Here is a 25,108-nt window from a genome sequence, read left to right on the forward strand (position 1 = left end):
CTCTAACGATACAGACTGATGGAGAATTATTAGAATCTTATGTGAATGTGTCTGACCATCTGACATCCAGTTTATCTTTCAATATGAACACCAGTTACACAGACCGACGGAAGTTAATGACGTTTAGTATGACTAAATTTACTATGAAACCTGATCTCCAGCTACACCGATTAATTGAGAGTGATCACATGTAGAGAGTGGTCATTGAGGGAAGGTGATGCCATTTAGTATGATTTTCACAATATCAATAGATGACAATCAAGGTTTAAGATCGTTTCGTATCCAGCTAAGGAGGCAGTGATGAGGCCAAAGGTCACATTTTTATATTAGTATGGACTCCTCATTGTAACTCGAACCCCATCTTCTCTTATTTAGAAAGGGTGATCATATTGGACAGAGCATTTCGCGAGGATGAAAAGATAACAATGATGCAGAGATGCTGCTAAGACGAAAGATTGCAGTATTCTAGCAAAGATTGTCAGCAGTCACACAACGTTTAAAACCAGATAGGGGACAGACAGCTCGGATCATCAGCGATTTGTTGTACCCAATACGGACATTTTTGTCCAGCCTATAATTGTGTTAAGTAACTGTAAAGTTTCCGCCAGTGGCATTGTCATAGTTAATAGCTCAATATGGTTTTCGTTACATTTCATGTTTTTCCATTGATTTATAGCCAGGTAGACTTAATCTGTAACTGGAAAACTGTGCACACATAATATGTCCCTTAAGATTCCCTGCAACCGATGATTTAATTGAAATGCATGCAAATACCTTTTCATGTGTGACGTCACATTGATTATTACTAGCGCATACATCATATTAAATTAAATTTTAAATGAAATAAATTCAGTCACTATATTTAAAGTTTAATAAAATAGGAAGAAAAACGAAATTTTTACACTAAAACTTTAGACAGCAATGGGTTCTTTAAAAAGAAATTTATTCCTCTCTAAAAGGAAGAGTTTCCTAATGGAGTAAAGCATGGTGGTATACAAATATAAGGAGTTCCTACACTTCAAAAGCACCAGGGAGTTCACAACCGATGACTTACATTTAGACACTATAGAATTATGTATTACATGCAAGAACTACTTGCCGGGAAATCTGGCACCATGCATGAACCACTCTATCTATCTATCTATCTATCTATCTATCTATCCATCCATCCATCCAGTCATCCAGCCAGCCAGCAGCCAGCCAATCCATCCATCCATACATACATATGCCTGTGTGTGTGTGTGTGTGTGTGTGTGTGCGTGCGAGCGAGACAAATAAAGATCGAAATGAAAAGAGAACGAAACAAACTGTTTTAAATGTGAACTGTGCATGTGTTATAAGAAAAAGTTACATTGCTTCTTTATTTTATTTTTCAAGATGTAGTTACTGTTTAGAGACGTAAGGGAAAGTTGTCTGTACCTCTAACTGTGTTACTCTCTTAAAATAAATTATTATTATTATTATTATTATTATTATTATTGGGACATTGATGGGGAACGGGTTGCTGCCAGAAGTCTTTGCCCATTTGATGCCCTGCTCTGGAGATAGATGTGGGGAATCCACCCCTCATAGCAAAAGGTCTTAAATCCTGAATGCAGCTCAGGGGACAGGGGGTGGGGAGAAATGTATTATTAGGGTGGACGGTTGCGAACTGTGGTGTAACAACGTAAAAGAGGGTATGTACTTCTGATCGCTTCCATCTCCCTCTTTTCAATCAAATTTGGTACAAGTGTTAAACAAGTCGCCTATAACTACCCGTTAAATATATTTGCAATAAAACAATCGTTGTTCTTTCCCCATCGACATCATTCATCTGAGATATCTATACTGACTTAGACATAATAAATCATTAATTTTTGTCTCACCTGCGTGAGTATGGAGACACATATGTGTCACTATTTTACTTGGCAAGTGTATCAACATTAAAATCTGTACTAACGATTTTGGGTTGGAGAGATATATTTTTGCTTGGACTAAGGTGAGACACTGAGCTACTCAGAATACTTAGGTTTATTCAATCGTCTCGTTAACTTTGGAATAATTTTATACCTGCGAAAAGTTCTATTGGGTCATAGTAAATTTGGACAAGATTAATTTAAAAGTGAACTCTCTCTACAACTGGGATCATACGTGTACCAAGATTGGTTGAAAGACATTGAACTGATTGAGAGTTATCATCCCAAAGCAGAACGTTTACAGATGGACATAATAATAGCTATATCCTATCGGAGTGCCTTTTGGTGGGATAAACGTTAAATCTTAACTGAACTTTCTTCCAGATTGCAGCGGTTCTGAATGAGAGCCTTGATCTTTATTTCCCGTCCAATAACTGCATTAGAATCATTGCTGAACCGGGACGCTACATGGTGGCTTCGGCCTTCACCTTGGTTGCCAACATTTTTGCGAAACGTGTGGTTGCACGGGACCAACACGAGGACAGTAAGAATATATCTTACAAATCTCCCATAGTGCACATAGTTTTCTAATTTGCTTTAAATACGCATTTAACAAATACAGCCATATTAAAGTATCATGGTACAGAAACCAGTCAATGATAGTGTAGTTAATATGATTTTGTCTTTCCAACAGTAATGTTGCATGAAAGGGGCAAAACTTTGTATTCGTGGATGATAAACCTCCAAAACTGTAACCAGATTGTTGATATCAAGCTACCTTCCACCTGCCCACATTCATCTGTTTCACAGGATTAAATAGTGTTAATACAGTGTATATGTTCACTGTTATCATTTGTGTCGTCAGCATTAGTACATTCCTTTTAAGTCATATCTTCCGATATAATTAGAAATGTTTGCATGCAATGGCCAGTGGGAAGCGACATGTAAATATGAACAGTTGTAATAATCAAATAGCTGACGCATTTATTGTCGCAATGAAATGTCGGTACACACGGTCTTCAATATGCCTAATAAACGTCGGCTTATTTAGAATACCAAAATGCGACCAAGCAGGACATATATATGTAATCGTAAAGCATTTCGTATATATTATATATATATATATATATATATATATATATATATATATATATATATATACTGCTCAGAGGAAAATAAATGCTTTGAAACACATGCTATATACAAGTTAGATTACCATTTGATAGAATTGCCTTCAGAGTTATTTTGTTTGATGAGAAAAATATGCGTTCACTTATAAATGTTTTATCGAAAATGACTTCCAATGATTAAGCAAACATGAGCTTCATACAACTATATAAAGAACATACAAAATCAAAATTTCTGAACAAAATGGGGTACAAGCGACGCGAAATCATTTACAAAGTAAGTAATTATTCAACCCAGTACAATTAATTTTATTGGAAGCGAATCAATGTATGAAGAATTGTTTTCAACAATAGAAACATTTTCAAAACGTTTCATTGTTCCATTTGAGGAATCAGTTATGTTATACATACTGTAACACTCAGCTTACATTTGGATAAATTTATGTCTTCGAAAGTGTTCATTGGGAGATTTTACGTTAGCTCATATAAAAAAACGTAATACAACATTACAATGTAATTAGTTTTGTTATTCGTATTGAACCCCATTCGTGGTAAGAAAATGCTATCATTGTGTTTCTTGGAGAAAACAAATCCTTCCGCACTGAAACTGGATGTGAATGATTTGAGTTTCAGATGGAGAACCCGTGACTCTTTCAAGTGCCTTAGACGAGCCTGCCATGATGTACTACATCAACGACGGGGTGTATGGATCTTTCAATTGCCTTCTATTTGACCATGCTCATGATCATGTGACCGCATATGTTCCACGGGTAGGTTCTTTTTAGAATTGAATTGGGATACGGATGATATCCGTATATGGATGTCGCAATGATCCACAAGTAATGATTTATAGGGCATCTGTACAGAGAGCTATCTCTTATCGTTTAAATTCAGCGCAATCGGGGATGTATAATAGTTAGTAATTCAATTAATTCCTGTACGGGATCAAAGGAGATTACAATTTATCAATGTTCTCTCTCTCCCTCTCTCCTGACATTGTCTCAGGTATATGTGACACTAAAGTTGTTGCCAAACTCTAAATCCTATTTGAAAATTGCAAAGGTTTAGTCTTGATATGATCTCTTTAAATAAGCTTGAAATTAAAAAATAGAACGACCAGTAAACGCAATAGATCTTCAAGATATTTCCCAAAAATGTTGTGTGCTTGATCAATACTTTTGTACAGTTTATAGAAATAAAACACACCGACTTTTCAGAGGAGAGAGCCATGTGTCATCCTCCGTAAAAATCAAACCATATACACATGTACAGCGTCTCAAAATATCTTTTTTTTTCTTCCCAGGTTATAGCCAGTTTTATGTTGGTTTCAAAGCAGCTACCCCCTAAGGGGGTGGATGGCCTATGAAAACTAAGTTTGTATAAAAGGATATATTATTTGTTCATTTCTGATTTTGTTCAGTGTTAGTGTTTCCTTTATACCTGCTGTTATACATAGAATTATGAAACTTGGCAAGATGATGAATCTTGTTGACTACTACACCCTCATTACCAAAGTAGGTCACACTGACTCACATTTCAGTTTAACAGACATTGGTTAAATGTGAGCTTTATTTCTAAAACTCTTTTCATTGTAGAATATTCAATTAATAGTCAAATAAACTGTTGTATTAATAATTCTATGTTCAAAACTCTGACAAACAAAACGGACAGTGTGACCTACATTTCCAATGTTACTACATGCAACTAGATTAAAGTTTTAGCTTTTAACTTACCACCTCCCATAATTTGATCACCTTTCACATATCTGCTGTTATACTTCGAATCATCAAATTTAGTGAGTGGATGCATATTTAAGATATCTACACCCTGATCACAAATTTTGATCAATGTGACCTATATGTCATACTTCAATGACTTAGAATAGATTTTGTGATTTGTAAGTTTATTTCTCAAGCTATGTTCCACATTACACTTTATAACTGCACGTTAATAACACTGCGTTACAACTATAGACGGTCAATATGACCACCAATTAACATGCTATTGCCTTAGAAGTGGTTTTTGCGTTTAGCCCTTGAGCACACATGCTTCTTACAACTGATATACCTTGCATCAAAAGACTTGGTAAGGGGATACAGCTTGAAGAGTACTCAACAATACGAATGTATGTCACTGAAACCCGTCTTTCATACATCACTAACGTTGGTAAAACTCTTTTTAGATGGGTATTATACATAAGAATGGGTATTGGAATAGGAACTGTAGTATTGCATTAAGATAATTAGTGATGTATGAAAAATGTTTCTGATACTGGTTGCATTCCTTGGTTAAGAAATCCGTGAGAGTTTCACCGTGTCAAATCTGGCTTCAGGAATGGATAATGATTATAGCTTCTGAAGCAGATTTTACGAAGAATAACAAAGAACACTTAAGTCTGAGTTTCCTTGACTCATTTTAATATCACTAGTTTTGTACTTTTCATTGTCGTAAGGCGTGTCCGTCCTATGACAGTATATGTGTATGCATGCCTAGAGCCAAGAGGTAAGTCTGCCTAATACTGGTTATTGTGTGCTGTTTTAAAACGTAAAGAAAGATGAAAGTTGCACATAAAATCTCGGGAAAAAGGTTCTTATAATAGTAGCCTAATAGTAGCCAGCATTTCTCTATTACGATTACTTTAGTCTGAATTTATTTTCTGCATGATGATTGCTGGTTATTATAATAATTATATTGATTACATTCTTGTCATTACACACTATGACAACAAAACCATTATGCTTTACTTAAACAAACCCTTCCAGCAACACGCATATACACCAAAGGTTGTCTGCATGATTAAAAAATTACATCATTTAACATCTTTCTAAGTTTATGGCAGTATTTTGTTTTTATAGTTTCTCTCCTAACTAATTACAGGGAATTCGGATGGAATAAATTGCACTGGAGCAATGAAGTTTTAATTCACACATCTGGTTCTGCAAAAGTCAATACAATTTTCTTGTTGAAAAGTTTCTTCGTCTTTAACCTTTAAAACTGGTTAGTCATCTTGGGGGAGGCAAGTACCAAATTCTGTGATGATTTTCATTTCGGCCTCTATGCATGGTTGTCATATTTATTTCCAAAATATTTTGGTAGCAATGTAAAGCAGTATGTGCTTGAATCAAGAGCACAAATAACAAAATGGCTGACTTTCAGACACCGTCTTTAGTTTTCCATGACAGTGCGTTTCTATGTGAATATTCAACGCTACTATGTTGTATATATTTAACAATTTGGAATAATTGACATGTCATTTAGAGGGCTTTAAATAAGAAGAGTTATCACAATCATCAATCTAAATTAATTATTATCAGGTTTTGTTTTCGTAATCTGTCTACATTGTTATTGGTTAATACGTGGAGATTAGAGATCTTTCTACCGTAAAAAAATTGTCGCCTGTATGTTAACTTATTTACAGAAAGTTTCCTTTTCAAACTTTTGCTGCAATTTGATTCAGAAATATTATAAAGTATGTCTGAAAATTGCCAGTAATACAGTTTTGCAAACTGTTGTAATGTGTGCCTATCTTAGGGTCGAAAACAACGTGCTGGTTACTTTACACAATGCAGGATACTTGTTAGTTCTATTCCGTGAATCCAATGAAAGACTCAATAAAAATATTTCTCCTAAGATGCGACTTCATTTGGGCTGTATGTATTCAGAGTAAGTAAGAAGCGTCTTATGCAGTCTTGGAATTAAAAACAGATGAAAAGAGACACTAAGGGCAGTAAAATATGAAAAGAAAGAATATTTAAACTAACGTTGTTTTCTGGCACAGGATGTACATGAAATGAAAACACACGCCTACCCCACTATAATGCTAAAACATTAATGTGGCGTATTTGCATCTTAACAAATCTCCGCAGAAAGTTTCTTAGGCTTGCAAACGGATGATGCTGGTTGAAGTTGCCAGATATTTCTTAATAGGCTTGAGGCGGCTGCATCCAATTTTGTACTGTTGTTCATGATATATCTGCTTGCTGACTGTCTTCGTCTTTTTTATTATACATGTCGCCTTCACGTGGCACTGATGCGTAAAGAGATGCATAGATTAAACGCAGTAATCTGCAGATAAGCGATTAAAAAGCTGAAGATATCTCAATCACCAGATAAAGATATTCTCATTACTCCTCCTTAACCTGAAACAATAAATACCATCAGCACCAACATTAGATTCACACAATCAGTACGAAACCCAGTTGTCACAATTGACAGCACTCTCTCATTACACCAACATGTCACGAACATATGCAAGGTTGCATATCTGGCAATAAGATGCATCTATTTGCAATTTTCTTTCTGTTCATACCACTAAAAATCTTATGTGTTATTTAGTACTTTCTAGACTTGACTATTGTCTTACTCCAAAGTGGAATTATTGAAACCAAAGGCAACACAATTTAAGTGGTGGTTACTCCTCCAATAGGAAGAGTAACAATACGAAAAAGGACTCATTGTCATTAGAGTTACCTTAAAAAGAAATTAAATTCAAATTACAAACTCAGCTGAACGGCACTGCAAGGGAGCGAAAAATGTCTACATTTAGGGAATACAACACAGTACTTAAAGGGGTAAGAATTGTTACTGTAGAAACGGAAAAGGCAAGGACGGTGCCCACATTCTTCTACTGGATGGGGTTTCTTCCTAAACGTGTTTTATATAGGCTATATCACATATGTAGGCAAACAGGACACGTGGCTATCCCGCCACTACCAAACAACAAAGCAAACACGTATGTAAGCTGCAGGTAAGAAAACCTTCCCAAATTTGTATGAACCAGAAACTATACCAAACAGATCTGGATCAACACTTTACAAACAAACATATACAATAGAAACCTACAAAAGATAACAATGAAAAGAGTGAAAACGAGGGTGAGCCCACACGAAAGCACTACGGGGGGGGGGATGGGCAACGATGATGGTGAATTAACTACACAGCAGAATGTAACTGGATCAAACCAAACAGAAAACAATACTAAAAAAACTAATATTTATCCAAACAAAAATCAAACAAAAAACCACAGATCGAAGAAAATAGAAACAAATCAGAGCGGACTACACAATCGAAGGCCAAACTCCGCAGACGCAGAATCCTAGACTCCAGCGAAGGAGGAAGAGCAGCCCCCGCTACAGAAAATATAGACGAATTGAAGGAAACACATCATATCACATAATATTCGAGCAGGAAATACACAAGGTGAAGGCAAGTAGATTACCCATTTTGTTGTCGACCAAACACGATTAAAAAAGCGGGGGAAAAAACTTCGCGGGCTTGGCTAGCAAAACTAGACAGGCATTGCCATGTATGTGAACATAATACCGACTTTAAGACTACAATTCCAACAGAACAACAACAAGAAAAACCAGGACTACCAAGAAAGAAACTTAAAATAACACTGAATCAATAGAGACGGATCAAACAGCTCCAGAACACAGTATCACCAACAAAACGCGCAAACACAAGAAAAAAAATTACAAATATGAAAACTAATATTGAAAACAAAGAGAGGAGAAAAACATTATTGTGAATTTGATAATGCAAAGGAGCGATATCCAAAATTTAAGTTTTGATCTATAAAATTCAAATACACAATATTTAGATGAAAAATATATAGGAAACAGCACGGGATATTTATTAATTCAGTGCGAATACTGTTTTCTTTAACCTTTAAAAAAAAGAAGGAACTTCAGTCGCCTAAGACGGGAGAGGAAAGAGGTAATGCCATTGAGAAGGAAGTAATTGGTTATATCACTCTCCTTGTTAGGGGATATGGTGCTTTGACCCGGCCCAATGCACACCCTAGCAAGCTTAACAATTTCCAAGTTTGTCAAATTTAGTATAGCAGCTGAACGTTGATTAAACTTTGAGTGGTATATATTTCGCATCGCTTTGTGGATTTATAGTTCTGCTAACCAATACTCGAAAACTTTGGATTCTACAGCACAACTTTACCCGGAATGTTCTATCTGAATTAACTTTATTAGGTTCTCTATATTTATAAAACCTTGTATGAGTTCCATTTACAACTTTCTACATCCTGATATTTGATGCAGTTATGGTTTATGAATTCCTGTTACTCTAGGTTGGGTTCCTCAGCACAACTTTTCCCACGAATATTGGATGCCAATTCAGTTTTATGTGAACCTTTATAATGATGAGATATGGGAGGTGTGTTATAGTTATGCGATCTTGGAGAAATTTTATTTTCAGCCATCTCGTTCCAGCAGATAATTGGTAAGGATACAACTGTTGTAGAGGTGGCTCTTTTATTTATACCTTTGGTTTATGACCCTTGCAGTAACAGAAGTAAACTGCAGTCAAATTACTTTATTTATGCAGTTTATATAATTTTATTAGTGCATGAATTTGCCAGCATTCTGCATTATTTCTGGTATATAGTTTTGACCCGCGTGCACTCCTTTTTTATCCACAAACTTTGCCCTGTTTACGGCTTTCCAGATCACTTTGGTAATATCCGGGTTCTTTGGAAACCAGCTCTTGCTGAGAGTTCAATTTTTAAAACATTTAATTTACCTTTATCTAACATTGCTATTAAAAACTGGGCCACGTCATGAGACATTTTAAGGAGTTTTTCTTAGAGCCTTTTTCAACGCATATGGCTGAACTCTATTATAATCTCGCCCGAAATACTGTCCGCCCTTCAATATTTTTTCCACCCAACATGATAGTGGAAAATATATTACACAAAATATGTCAAGCAGTTAGAACTTGTTATGAAATATATTCCTGTTGGCTACAGGAACCAGAAATTGAACGTACATACGAGTGCAGCCTATGGGGTCCAACCTGTGATGGACTGGATTGCATCATCGAGAAGACTCATCTTCCAGAGCTGAAAGTTGGAGACTGGTTGTATTTCCTGGACATGGGCGCGTACACCACGGTTGCTGCTTCAACCTTCAATGGGATGGCACAACCAGTCCGCTACTACTATTGTTCTGCAGATGTTTGGTAAGACGAAATAGTAATAATATTGATTTCTCAGATGTAAATGAATCTCAGTTGATAACTGAAACGATAACACGGTTCAGAAATCCTTTGACAATAGGTGTACGGTATTGCTGGGAAATACTGCAGCACTAATATACGTGTCAATAGCTATGATTAATCAAATTATGTTTATAGTGTATATTTAAGGGGTTGATTATCAAAATCAGGTGGGGTAAATAACATCGGGTTGTACAATTATTTAAAATAATGAAAGCATCATTTTAATAAAACATAGCCACACATAATGGGATCCGTATATATGTGATTGTGTATATCTATAAACTATGTTATCACAGTAATGACTCAGATACTTTACTTTTAAGATGCATGTGTATTGTAATGAACCAACATAAAAATAACTATTATGCTATTATAATGTTATGGCTTGTTAACGTCAGGTAACATTCACTTTTCCATCTTAAACATTATGACGGATTTTAGAGATTTCACAAACCTTTGCCCAAGTATATATCATGACCAGACGTTGCATCTAGTGCCACAGACATTTTTCCTTTCTCATGGCGAAGGTTGCATTAAGGGAATACGTAATTCGGTGACTTGTATTCTTGTCCAGAGAATACATTTTGATCCAATGTAGATATTGCAATACAACTTCGCCAAATCATATATGATAACTAAGCGGTGTGTCAAACGCAGAAACCACAACTTTTCCTCTGCATCTGGGTCAATGTCATGACAGGGGTAAGTGTAATTTCTTGACTTGTGTCTTTTTTCTGAGTGTACCATTAAAACCAATCACGATAATTTAATGAAATGTTTTTCAATAATGACTTGGCATGAACCTTACTTCTAGTCCAAGATCACAACAATGAAAACTATAAATATGTGACCTTTATTAGTTTCCCTTAAAACGTTTGAATCAATGAAGATATTTTAATGAAGATTCAGCCTGTTATATATCTATACTTGACAGTGTATCCCGTAATTCTAAGTTCAGGTCACAACTAGGGATAATGTACGTCAGTGCCTTGTCACTTTTTAAGCCTTACTGAAAATTCTATGAAACCCTACCTACAATTACATGCAGTCATAGTCATTCGGACATTACCCAACCCATGAAGATCCAAGCTGTTGGTACCGGAAAGATCACGAGATGGAAGTATCTTGTGCTGTTTGGCGTAACACTCTTTGGTTCATAGATAATATACTTTAGATTTTTTTAAAGAAAGAAACTGGACACAGGAACTTGAAATCACTGTATTGAAAAACAATCTGATAGTCCCATATACATACCTGTTTTAAAAATTCACTGTGTAACGACAAGCTCCTTCCATGTTACTTTTAATCGTCTTAGAGGTCAGTAATGTTAAAGTGAATAATATACCGTAACTTCTCTGTCAAGATGACTGAGATTGCTTTCTTGAATTATGAATTTTATTGATCAGGCATGTTGCCCCCCTTCAATCCGTCCATTTGCCTTTTATCAGTTCTTTGTTTCTGATGAAAGGGTGCAGGTTGATTGTAGTTATCTAAAACAACACACCACGAATGCCATAAAGTTGCCAGTTGTCTATAGAGCTGTTCATGCTTGACACGGGAACCATTTAATTCTAACATTTACTTACCTGCCTATCAGCTGCAGATCAGTGACTGTGTTTTAAACTCAAAGCATACCGCAAAAGAAAATGATTTAGAAAGCATTGTTAACAGTCTTGATTATTTGTATGGAGGTCATCTATCGCTTGTTACGGTTGAACGAGTTCCTAAGGAATCCACTCTGGTTGCCTAAGTCGTTGGAGCATCCGTCTCCAATGCGATATGACTTGGGTTCGAACCCCGGCCGAGTCATAGAAAAGAGTTATAAATATGGTACCAGCAGCTGCCACGCTTGGCGCTAAGCATTAAGAGCTTAGTGTTAGGACTGGTCGGCCTGGTCTGGATGGGATATGATGCTACACGTCTGCCGTATGATGCCCCAGTGCTAGACATCACCATAATCGGCTTCATTGCAGACATCGTAGCTATATAACTGAATTATTGTTAAAGTTACGTAAAAAGTCCAAATTACACACATACACACACACACACACATCTTGTAATAGCCTGAAACCAAGCTGCTGTGACGCAAAAGAAAACAAGCTGTGTTTCTTAGGACTTGAAAGATCAATAATGTGATTGGCCTTGTGCGACCAATATAAATGAAAACCTCAGTGACTTGTATACAATGAAAAGCTCAGTGTACAGTATACAATGAAAAGCTCAGTGTACAGTATACAATGAAAAGCTCAGTGTACAGTATACAATGAAAAGTTCAGTGTACAGCATACAATGAAAAGATCAGTGTACAGTATACAATGAAAATTTCAGTGTACAGTATGCATTAAAAGCGCAGTGACCATTATACATGAAACCCGCAGTAACGAAAAGCTCAATAACTATTATACATGAAAAGCGCAGTGACCTATGTACATGTAGAGTTCATTGATACAATCGGGCCGAGCGCTAAACACAGATACAAACTAAAAAATAAAGCAATGAACGATTAAAATTAAGGAGTCTTGTCTAATGAGCGGAGTCTGGGAGGTATATTGGAGTTTAAACTTGTCATACGAGCTCAGATCGAAGGGCAAATGGACAGTAAAAGGAAGGACACATGATGCGTTACCCTTTCATTCTGCCATGGGGGAGGGGGGGGGGAACCACACTCGGTGGTTGAGTGGTTTACATTTTATACTTAGCTGAAATCATTTTTTTGTGATTGTAATTGTAATCTTGCTAACCACATAATATTTTAAGAATTGTTTTTGTAATTAGATAATTTGCAATCTGAGTCGTGACACTTTATTAATTTTTATCGCCACAAATGTAAATTATATTTGTTATGACAATCAACCTATTACATTAATGTTAAGCCACGTACATAGTTAATTTATTGTATTATGAAATATTTAAAAGTGCCAGACTGTAATGGCTTCCTGTAATATGTCTTTACTGAATATTATCTGCAGGCTTGAGATTTACCCCAAACAACAAAGAAAGGAAACAATCGGTATCAAGCAAAGGCCACTCAATCTGAAGTCTGGCCACATATTTCAGGAGACCGCTGCCACCCACGACTCAGAGAATGTACTTGCCGTCTCCTCCACAGTTGTTGATTCAATGTTTGGAACGGTGTTTGGAACGTTGTTTACCGTATTTAGATCCGCCTGGGACCGTATTCGGAACCATAATTGATGCCAGAGAGCACAATATATACATTTTTAGTCTTTGTAAATAAGTGTGGAATGATTCCTTCATAATTATTCCCCGTAAGATATAATCTTGATTTGTTGTGGAAGAATTGCCAATTAAATCAGAAATCAAGTTATTTATTGAATGATATTCAGATGCAGTTCACTTAGACATTTTTTAAAATGAAACACGTGTTTAGCAGAACAAAGGAAACACTTAAAATTGTTAAGGCTAGTTATGAAGAAAAAATTGGCGTAAATAATTATTCAAGTACAAGCATGTGTTTATTGCTACAAAATTGACAGTCTACAGAGATTTTACTTATTTCAGATTATTTTAACAGTATATATTATGACTTGGACAATATTTTTAGTTATGTTTTTTTTCTTCTTCATGTTTACATTGAGAACCTGATCTAGACCACATTATAAATTTTATATCTTTTGTAAGATGATGGAAGAATGAAAATTTAATTCAAACGTTTTTTGGAAGACAAGTTTACAATTACGAGAGTTTTATTTTTAATTTCTGTGACTTCTATTTGCAGTTTCATGTTTATGCTACTCTTTAAATGCTTTTCTGCATTTTTGTAAATTTTAATACTTAATACTTCCAAATAAGACTAGTTTTCATGAAAATATTTTATTGTAGTGGCAGCATATCTAATATCTTTCAGTTGGATTAAAATTCAGCATGGTAAACTAATTGAATATTTAACGTTCTGGCTTTTACATACAGGCTAGCATATGTATACGAGTTGGAAACGTAAACTATGGAAAATGAGGAACCAGGAAGGGGTAATTCAAACTTTTAAATGTTCTTACATTTCGTCTAAGCCAATATTATGATTTAATTAAAATTGCTACGAACCATGCAATAGTTGTTATCCTCCGTTTCTAACTTTCACATAGCTTCGTGTGACTACATTTTTCCAGCAGTCATGGGACCAATCATATCGTAAAATGACACAGGAGAAAACTCAAAACGCGCTTGCGCGCGCTAGAGAGAGAACGAGAGACTGAGAGAGATGAAATTCTGCACCATGTTTAATTTACTTAGAAGATGATGATTCTTAATGCTTTTATTGTTATTATATCACAACTCTAATGATTACTCAGTGGACACTCACTAAGATTTAGAGAATGCAGGAGATATTCTACTGTTGAAATATAACCTAATGTTGAAACAATATTTATATATGCGTATTAATACGCTAAGGGCTGGTCACAATTTTGATATACCAAATAGTATTCGTAGATCAAATTACTTTCTACCAAGACATTAAAAGTCATGTTATTTTTATGTTTGTGGTGTACATTATTATATTGAGACACACAATTTGGCATTGTACATTTTTTTTCGCAAGACGTTTTACTGGAGTTATCACATTCACTTCCTTATCTATCATTATCAGTCGATGGTGATAGCAGAAAGAAACAGAAACAGAAGCTAGATACATGTTTGGAACGTCATAAAAGAAAAGCAGATATTTGTTTAACAACAAGAAGGCGAAAAGAAAAAGCATCTAGAGGAGATGAGAAATATTTTAAACAGAGAACAGAAGGTAGACAGCGAACACAAAACTGTTCATGGTTTCATGATATTTGGCCAGAGTTAAAACACATAAAAAAATAGTATCAAAGTTCGTTTTTGCACACACCATTGAGGAAGAAACTCACACATACACCTAAATCATCAGTTACAACAATGTCAGCAGCGACGGCAACCACTACCATTACTACGTATACCATACCAAGAATATGACTAGAAAGAAAGAAAGATGTTGTTGTGCGGTTTAACGCCATGTTTAAGCACACTATTGTCATACATGGCGGTCAGTAAAACTGGTGTAGGAAGAACCCGGAAAAAAACCTGGGAAGAACCACCGACCTACAGGAAACTACTGGCAAACTTTCTCAAGTACCCATATTGGCCGAGTCGGAGACTCGAACCTAAGCAGACTTAGATGAAACGGCAGTGATCCGAAACGGTGAGAGATTTAGACCAATCGGTCTCACCGGGCTCTTGAGAAAGGTGCAAGACAAATGTAGGCAATGTTGCCAAGTCCATACTTGTTTCCAGAACCCAAGGATCTCATTCGGGGCCATCTCATTGTCTTAGAAACAGAAATACTATCTAATTATTTCCAACATATGTGTTTTATGCTCGTTTATGCCAATGACTCTCACAAAAACACTAAGACTCATACCTTTTACGCGTCTTGTGAGATTGCATGTATACATGTTTGTGGGTATTGCTTCGGTAATCACTACAATTCTTTATTGTGTGTGATGTGCATTTTCACAGACAGACAGAAATAATATTGTTTTAAAAAGTACGAGAGACCTTGTAGGCTAACTTAGAATTTCGTGTGAATGAATATTTTCGAAGAGAAACATTCATAACCTTACCTTGGAATTGCAAGAACAACTTTTCAAGTCATTTGAAACGCTAAAGGCAGTTGATTTTAGCTGTTTTAAACAGTTCCTTTCTTAATAGTATAAGATGGTTAAATCTCGGGAGAAACTATGAAACACTAATATATATTAGGTGCTTGATACCATGATATTTGCAATAAGTACTGCACCGAATTAAACTTTTATAACTAGAGAGTTTAAAAGAACATGCTTAAAATCTGCCGTTGGATCTGCGATCGAGCTCATTTACAAAGACTTTGTCATTATCCACGTGCAACGCAAAGATCAGACACAACATCCAAAATGGTATAGGACTTTAAATCATTGGTACCTGGATGTTATAAAAATGGCTGATTACATTAAAAGTCTTCAAATAGACGTTTATAAACTGCGAACTAGCTATAAAACTCTCCAAGTAACGACTCTAACACTAATCTTACACTAAATTAAATGGAAAAAGGTCAATGACAGCATTAAAACGTATTGGATTACGACGTATTTTTTAAAAGAACTGATTCCATAAGACAATACGATTCCTTTGAATTTTGTACATGTCGTGTGTGTTACTACATTTCTTGGAGTAATTTTGCCTGCAAATTCTATGTGGCAAACAGTATATCCAACGACGTGACAGCCACAACTTTATTTGTGCATGAAAATCTTGTTATGTAAGAATGCTGAAAATATGATTAATACTACGAATATACCCAACTGTGAGGAAAACATTCGTCGCATTTATTTACTGTTTATACCCACCAATACGTGTCGTATTTATAGCATGTGGCATGTTAAATACTTAATGTGGGTGTTGGATAATATAAAACTGAGTGATGGATAGTAGATAGCTAGATGATGAATACTAGATGATTCAGTATTGGAAAGCAGATGTAGTTTTTAACATTACATTTCCCGTTCAACCCTATACAAAAACATATATTTAGTGTTAAACCCACTGACATTTGTAATGTTATATTTCCAGTTTGATCCCATACAGAACCCCACATAGGAAACCTCCGATGTAATGTTAACTCTTTTTTTGAACTCATACAGACACTCACACTTGTTAAACCTATGGACGAAAGGAGTAATGTTAAGTTCCTTTTAGACCCCATCTAAATCGTTAAATATGGTCTAATAACCCCATACAGCCCCATACATGTTAAATATATTGACTAAAAGCGTAATGCTAAATTCATGTTCGAACCAATACAGACCAATACAAGTTAAACCTAACAATTAAAGGGGCAATGTTAAAATTAAGGATGTATTTCAACTCCTGGTACACAAGTTTTGCATGATAATTCGAGTCGTTTTAGTGATTGTATCATCTCCATTTACTATATTTAGATGTACAATAGCACGATAGTACGATATAACTGTGCTAGAGCTTGTGGTCAGCAGGTTCGTATTAAAATTAAATAAATTGTCACGTTTCTGCAGGAAAGAAACAATGCCATGTTTGGGCCAATACGTCGCGAGCCGAAATTGCTTGCATTCGTCAGTGTTATCATTACATTCTGTAAACTGGTGGTGCAAAGGTTTACATGTTTTTGATACAAAATGTGTGCTTTAATATCAAGTAAAGATCAAGAGTATGTTTGTTAGCTCATAAAACTGGCGGTCGACCTTGGAAAAAGTCCGAGACATAATAACAGACGTAAAATATCTGAACACTCTGAAAAGATAGAAATTGAAAAAGTTACAAGACAGAACATATTTTGTGACAAAACCTCTGCGAGCAGGTTATAAAGTCTTCCCACTGAGATGTGGTCATCCCTAAACGAATCCACGCATGCAGTTTGAATAAGATACAAGTATCTTTATGTGTAAGGAAGACTCCTACCCGTCGTTGGAACTCCCACTATTGACATAAATGTACACAAAATCTTACTTCAATCTTGTTTGTTTTAATACAGTGTAAGCATTGCCTTCTATTAGCTGGGTAATGCAAATGCTACCAGGTTAACAAATACAGAATGTAGTCTTAAAGTATCGTGGATACAGCATCTTAGAAATTAGGAATACCTTGCTGTGGTCGATTATTGTTTAAATAGCAAACGCTGAACTTAGTGATTATAACGTATTCATATAATACGAACATGGCATACTTCAGAAAGATGCTGCCATACAGAGAATTCTGAATGAGAAAGAGCAAGAAGACAACAGTTCAACATCTGAGAATGCATTTACCAATAATATCAAGAGGATTGTCTCTAACGCAAACTAGGAGAGTTACTAGTCTCAAGATTGAAGTGTGATGTGATGTGATTTCGATTTTTAACGTAGCTTTAACAATTTTTCAGTCATATCGCTACGATGTCTGCAATGTGGCAGTTTACAGTGATGTCTAACACTGGGGCATCATGCCGCAGACATGTAGCATGATGTCCCGCGCAGTCACATTATCTTGACACCAGGCCGACCAGTCCTAACACTAACCTCTTAATGCTGAACGCCTCGGATGCGGGAGGTCGTGGGTTCGATCCCCGGCCGGGTCATACCAGAGACTTACAAAAATGGTACTGACAGACCAAAGACAAGTTGTTTGCAGCTCATCAACTCCAGGATCAGAACTTCAACTTGTAGACGACAGTCATCGATAAGACAAAGGCATTTCACAAAGTCTGCCGTTGAGGCTTATAGAAAATCATGGAAAAATTTGGTTGCCCAGAGAAAGTTTTTGGGACGGTTCGGCAATTCCATAATGATATGCTTGCGTGTGCTGTGGATTGCCGTGAGTCATCTGGACCATTGACATTCACCAACTGGATCAAGCAAGACTTTGTTTTGGTCCCATCCATCATCAGCACGATGTTCTGTCGTTATTAATGATGTCTTTTGTAACTATGATACTTGGATTGACATCAAATACCGGACTGATTCAAAGCCGTTCAATATGAGAAGACTACAGGCGAAGAAAAAGTCACAGGAAGTGACTGTTCGTGATCTCCGATTGGCTGACAACTGTATCCTGAATGCCAAATCCGATTCTGACATGCAGCACAGTATGGGCTATATCTCCTCAGCTTGTGACAAGTTAGATATCTCATTCAGTATCAAGAAGACATAGGAGATGCACCAACCTGCACGAGCAAATCATTCCATCGCAGTAAATGGCCAAACTCTCGTGGCAGTGGACACTTTTCCCTGTTTCGGGAGCACACTGTCTAGTACAGACACATAACTGATGAAACCAATGCCAGAATTGCTACAGCAAGTGGGGCCTTTGGCAGACAACGTGCAAACGCCTGGGATAGCAGAGTTGCCTACCTTGCTATATGCTTGCAAAACATGGACAGTATACAGGCGCTATGCCGTGAAATTGAACCATTTCGAATCGTCTACCAAATAAAACTTTTTCGGGAAAGATGACAGGACACGGATCCACACATTGAGGTTCTCACACAACCAGGTTTTCCATGCATACACATTCTGCTGATGAAGTCACAGTTAAGATGGGAAAATCACATCACCAGGATGTCAGAAGAGTGACAGCCAAAGATATACGGCAAACGGAAGGATATAAAGTTATTCACGGTGTTCAAAATAAACGCCTCAAAGATACTCGCAAGTCATCATTGAAACACTTCAACATTGACCCTGAGTCTTATGAAGATCTCACACAGGATATGTCCACCTGGCGGAGTCTATTCCGTATTGGAGCTACAGATTTGAACGGAGGAGAACTGCAGAATCAGTGCAGAAGCATGAGCAGCACAAATCTCAGATAAGTACTACATTCTCTAGGAAACTCAAGCGGCATCTCCTGTTAAGTGTGAGACAGACAGTTTAGAGCACATATTGACCTGATCAGAGACTCACGTTGTCACAGAAACCAATCCAGTTAGAGATGTCATGGTAATCATCGAACTCGAAGGACGAACAACAACAAAAAACAACACAATGTCATACTAGCAGTTGCTGGTAAGTTATAAATACGAGTCCACCATTTGCGTGAAAAATCATATATTGAATATATTGTCCTTGATTAGTAAGTTAGACTGCGAGATCGTTTGATTATCTAAGTCTTTGAATTTACAGATGAAGACTTTCCATACTGATTTAGTCAATATTTTCCATAAATAGTTTAGCTTAAAAATGGTTCGTAAAAATTCCCTCTCAAATTAATCAATGCGCATGCGTATACTTTCAATTTAATACATGAAGGTTTGAATATTTCGCATTACATCATTATATGTTATTGTATAAATTTAGACTGTGCGAACGTAGGAACCAAAACATCTAGGCGTAAAGTTATTCTTCTTCATATACTTTGCAACGGAATGCTGATAAAACGAAAAAGGAAGCAACAAATAAAAGAAAAACCGATTCTATATTTTTTATAATTGTGTCCTAAATCTAAGGAAAAGTACGATTTTTTTGTAACACGTGGCTTGACTTTATGGAAACAAATGTCTTTGAGAATATGTGACCTATTTCGTTACGACGATTGGTAACACCTAGGGAACTTAATATGTCCCAGATGATCAGACTGTTTACAAAAATGTAGCTACTGACATACCGTAAGAATATGACGAATTACAAATGTACCCGCATTATGCAAAACCGAATGGAGTGACAGCAAGTAGCGGCGTTCTTTTACGAGAACAACTGATCTTTAATGGGGCAAATAAAGGTTATAGGACAGATGTAATTTACTCATATGCAATGTTATAATATTCTCTTTCCACACGATGACACGCTTCCTAAGAGTTTTGGACATGTCGCATAGGCTGCTAACTATTCTTTTTGGATGCCGTTTACCTGCAGACTTTTCTGTGGCCCATGGATGAACAGTACATGCAAATACATTCTTATAGACATTTTATGTGATGTGTCATTGAAATTACAGTATCTTTTCTCTGCATTACACACACACACACACACACACACACGCACACACACGCGTACACTTTATAAAGTATACCTCTGACTGTCACCTGCCCAATGTATATTAAATTCTCTCTCTCTCTCTCTCTCTCTCTCTCTCTCTCTCTCTCTATATATACATATATATATATATATATATATATATATATATATATATATATATATATATATATATATATATATATCTTTGAGTGACAGTGCCAGTGTTCTAAGGAATAAGATTTGCAAAGAATGATATCAGTAAATACACGATAACCCCATTTTATTCAAGAATTTTGATGTGTATCTTATATCGCGATTTGTATGGACCCTGGATATCTCCCTAGTCAAAAGTTAGTATTTTCAAAATGTACAAAGAAATGTACCAAACATAAATTGCCACACTGCAGACATCGTAGCAATATGACTGGAAAATTGTTAAAGCTACGTTAAAAATCCTAATCACACCCCCAAACATAACATAAATGGAATATATTGATTTTATCGATTACCAAATCACCCCTCTCTCTCTCTCTCTCTTTATATATCTCTCTCTCTCTCTCAATCTTTAGGTGCTTTTTCATAGGATACACGTCACTGATGCTCTTCGTCAATGTAAAGCTAAATACGATATTTGTTACAAGTGACCTAAATTTGGAACTCGGTTATTTGCAAATACATACGATCCAGTCTTTGTTCATTTTGCTTTTAAAGCGTCTGCTGTGAGAGAGAGAGAGAGAGAGAGAGAGAGAGAGAGAGAGAGAAAGAGAGAGAGAGAATTGTGGAAAAAATTCAATGCACACCGTTCGTTAACCGAATTTCAAATCAATCGCAAGGATTGTAACCATGTAATGTTGACACACGCCGAATCGTCAGTCAATATTACATTAAATAGCATGGCGATATAATTGGTTCAATGTAACTGTTGGCACGTGCCCAATCATTGGGTGTTAATTCAATATTTTATCAAAATAGCATTGGTCTTCAGATAAATGAAGCATTAGCTAACCGTATGCATAAAGTGGAACTGGCTACCAGTGCGAATTGTAAAATTTAGGATAGTTAACATTGATAAAACGTACCCTTCTAAGACTTCATGTAGCATTTATACAAAATAAAACCAATGCACATATCTAGCATAAGATTTACACGTACTACTATAAACTCACAAAACGATAGTTACCTTATGTTTGTTTTAACTGTACCCAAATGCTGCCAAAAATAATTAAAATTTGAAAACCCCACATTATGAATGTACAACATAATATTCATTTCAGGTGTAGGGCCGACAGCCTTAACATCTTACAATGTTACAAACATAATCATCACGTGAAAAATGTATGTTTAAAATTGTAGACAACTTATTTCCCTAAATATTTCAACAGGAGCCTATTGTTTAAGCCCCGTTATGTCGCATATATTGTTATTAACCTGTTTAACGTGTGAAGCCCACGTGTATAGCATTGGCCCATATCCTACTGATGTGGAATATATTTTAAAGGATAAACATGATTTTATCATTCGCTTGCATATATATAGGCATTGTACTCTTTGGAATACTATTATTTTACGCCACAAAACCGCATATCCATTCCTGACACTTTTGCAAACAATGTTAAGTATTTTTCTGGCCAATATCTGTATCCGGATTAAATAAATATGAATGAAACAAGGTCACGGAAAAGTAGAGATTACATTGAACCCGATAGGTATACACTATTATTATAACATTTTTATTGATCTGTTTATTTTCCTGAATGTTGACGACGATGCATGTTGATTTGATCTACAACAAAATTCAGTTAAATACCTAATCAATCATGATATGATTAACATTTTAACACGTCATTTGCGACTGACAGCAGTCATAAATAAATATCATCAGGAAATATATCTGATCGAGAAACCTATATTGCCTTATGCTGACGGCAAGCGAAACGAACAGAGTAGCATATAGATACATGCACACGTATATACGGACAGATACATGTTATTTACAAAGGAAACATGATCCTGGAGAAAACTAATTTTAGATATTGGAACTTTATGATTTATCTATGGCTTTTAATCTACCATACATAACTCTGTATCGAATATCTGATGGTATCGTGTTGAATAGCTTCAAGTCCCTGTATTGAGCAGATTTTATGTTCGTGAAGGTCACGATGCATTTCACAATTACATTTGTTAAGCCGTATTTATCCGCTAGGAGACATATTTCGCAGGTTCTAACGGCATTACCATGCCAATCGAGCTGCTGCATGAGGCAAACGCAACAATCTTTCAAGAGGCCCTCCATTTGGCATTCATGAGCCAAAGGTAAGATTTGTAAAATGTTCTCATCTGAAAAGGAATGGAAAGATCGTCAAATATGGTACATCGAGATGGTTTTAAACAAAACTTACGTTACGTCATGACAGTAAACAAAATGAAATTATATTGCCTCTGGACTACAATTTTTGAACTATTTGACTGCAAATAACTACCAAAAAATCAGAACTATTTTCAACAAAACATAAACAATATAATCATTGCATCTACATTTGTATATAAAATACACATTCCAAACTTACACTTGCCTAGGCTAAGCGGTTTCTGAAAGATAGTTCTAGAAAGGTTTCGTAATTTGATTTTTTAGAAAGGTTTCTTGAAATCGTAGAAGTCCAAAGAATATCTAATCAGGTCGTCTATATATCGATAGAAACAAACCCATTAATTTTCATTGCTTATGTCAATCGGTTTTGCATCACTGTGATAGCAAATTTATCCTGAAACAAATGTTTTCTACTCAAAAAGTGACGAGATTTTTAAAATCAGTTAATTAGTTTGAAATGTTAGCATATTTGGTTTAATCATGCCTATTTGTTATAACCATTTCTAGTTAATGTCATGTTTCAAAGTTTATATCAAATTGTATTAGCATAATTATGCTACCAAGCTTTCAGTTTAGGAAGGATGGATTGACGGACAGGTTGCAAGAACTAAACCAAGATCGTCCTCCCGCCCCTTGTAAGCAGTAGGGACATACGATTTTATTTTGTTTTTGGTTTTATTTTCTGTGCAAGAACAATAACCATATGTTCTTCACAATCTACAAGATTCAAAATGTTTCAGCTTAATGTAAATTCATGCGTGTCTTCATTCGCAATACGACATGATGCAGCGTATAATGAAATGTCGCAATTGCCTTATGTTGGATCTTCCAACATTGAATAAGAAATGCACGAACAATTCAATAAATGGTTTGTTAATTGATTGATATCCGTGCCAAAATCGATGAATGATACATATGCTTGGTAATCGAAAATAATAATCTCTATCACAGAAGCTTGGCATGACAAATGTAATGTATGGAAGCATCGATACCCTCCATGAAAGAGAGAAGATTACATTCGGTATTGAGGTTGTTCTAAATATCCGTTCCACTGTAATTTTCACATAGTCATGCTGAATACCTATAGTCAAATTTGACAAACTGCGTAATGCACATAATTAATGAATTATTAAAATGAAGTGAACGAGTTGGGTTAATTGCACACAATATAAGTGAAGCTTTTTGTTGCTGAGATGTATCTGTTTCCTTATATCGCAGACAAACTAAGATTTTGACATGTACCATTCAATAAATACAACATGCGAAAGAAAGAGTAGGAATTATTACTTAAAAATAGTATGATTATATGAGGCCAGTTTCTGTGGTTTAACATAAAAGGATCTTGTAGTGCAATGTAGGATGGTATGGTGCATAAGTCAGGCCAATCAACGTTAACTGCTTTCAGGCGTTTTTAAAGTCAATTTCCTGTACTCGCCCAAAAACGACAACAAATTAGTTATTCATGGAGACGAGTCTGATAATCGATACTAATTGTGGGTCTTATTAGCCAACCCACTAGTGATATAACTGTTGCCAATATGTATTCGCATCATAAAGCTTTGGCAATTATGAAGCTTAGTGGTACAATCGCCACTGAAATATACCCTTTTAGAACCATGTGAAGTCCTCGTGACTATGACGGAACGTAAATATAAATGTTGGCAGCAGCGTAATGTAGTGTACTGGTTAAAGTGATAGATCTAGCATCAAAAGATCCAAGGTTCGATTGCCACAATGACAATTGTGGCGGAAGAAACAGAAAACGACTGTCATGTCCTCTGCTCCAAGGGATACGATATTGACACAGGATGAATTGGAGGAAATCCTGATAAAAAAATATAACCCTCCCGCTCTCTCAAGCATCGTAGATAAACGCATCAGGAAGGAACTCCTACAGAAAAATATAAACCCAAATAGTATTGCCAAACAAGATACCTTTAACAGCGTATCGAGGCCAACTTGCCATGGTGAAGATGACACTTGGCTTTCATCTCACAACTACTAGAATGCAGAATAAGAGATGGTGTACAGAATAAAACAAAACATTGATGGATTGTACTCATTTAATTGAGAGATTTGACGAAACAGCATAAAAAAGATTATCAACACAGGAAGAGCTCTAGAAAGAATGCTTTACCTTGAATCTGGGTTACGTGTCACGACTGCATTATATGATACGTCGTCTGTCTCTTGCATACATCGGCATTATGAAACTATCAT

The 25,108-nt window shown here is 35.9% G+C and overlaps 1 protein-coding gene across 2 annotated transcripts in view; it reads left to right on the forward strand.

Moving 5' to 3' along the window:
- Positions 1-14,105, forward strand: part of LOC149786415 (ornithine decarboxylase-like) — an 84,262-nt gene extending 70,157 nt beyond the window's left edge. The window contains exons 8-11 of one of the 2 annotated variants that reach the window (XM_089978196.1): positions 2,280-2,439; positions 3,650-3,792; positions 9,786-9,997; positions 13,006-14,105. In XM_089978196.1, the coding sequence (XP_089834322.1) occupies positions 2,280-2,439; positions 3,650-3,792; positions 9,786-9,997; positions 13,006-13,231 (741 nt within the window). In that variant the 3' untranslated portion in view covers positions 13,232-14,105. The remainder of the gene's footprint in view (positions 1-2,279; positions 2,440-3,649; positions 3,793-9,785; positions 9,998-13,005) is intronic. The other variant, XM_089978197.1, reaches the window with a different exon arrangement.
- The last annotated feature ends 11,003 nt before the right edge of the window (positions 14,106-25,108 follow it).

Source organism: Sinohyriopsis cumingii, chromosome 12 (genome assembly GCF_028554795.1).
Source record: "Sinohyriopsis cumingii isolate HCF-2022 chromosome 12, ASM2855479v2, whole genome shotgun sequence".
NCBI classification, from domain to species: domain Eukaryota; kingdom Metazoa; phylum Mollusca; class Bivalvia; order Unionida; family Unionidae; genus Sinohyriopsis; species Sinohyriopsis cumingii.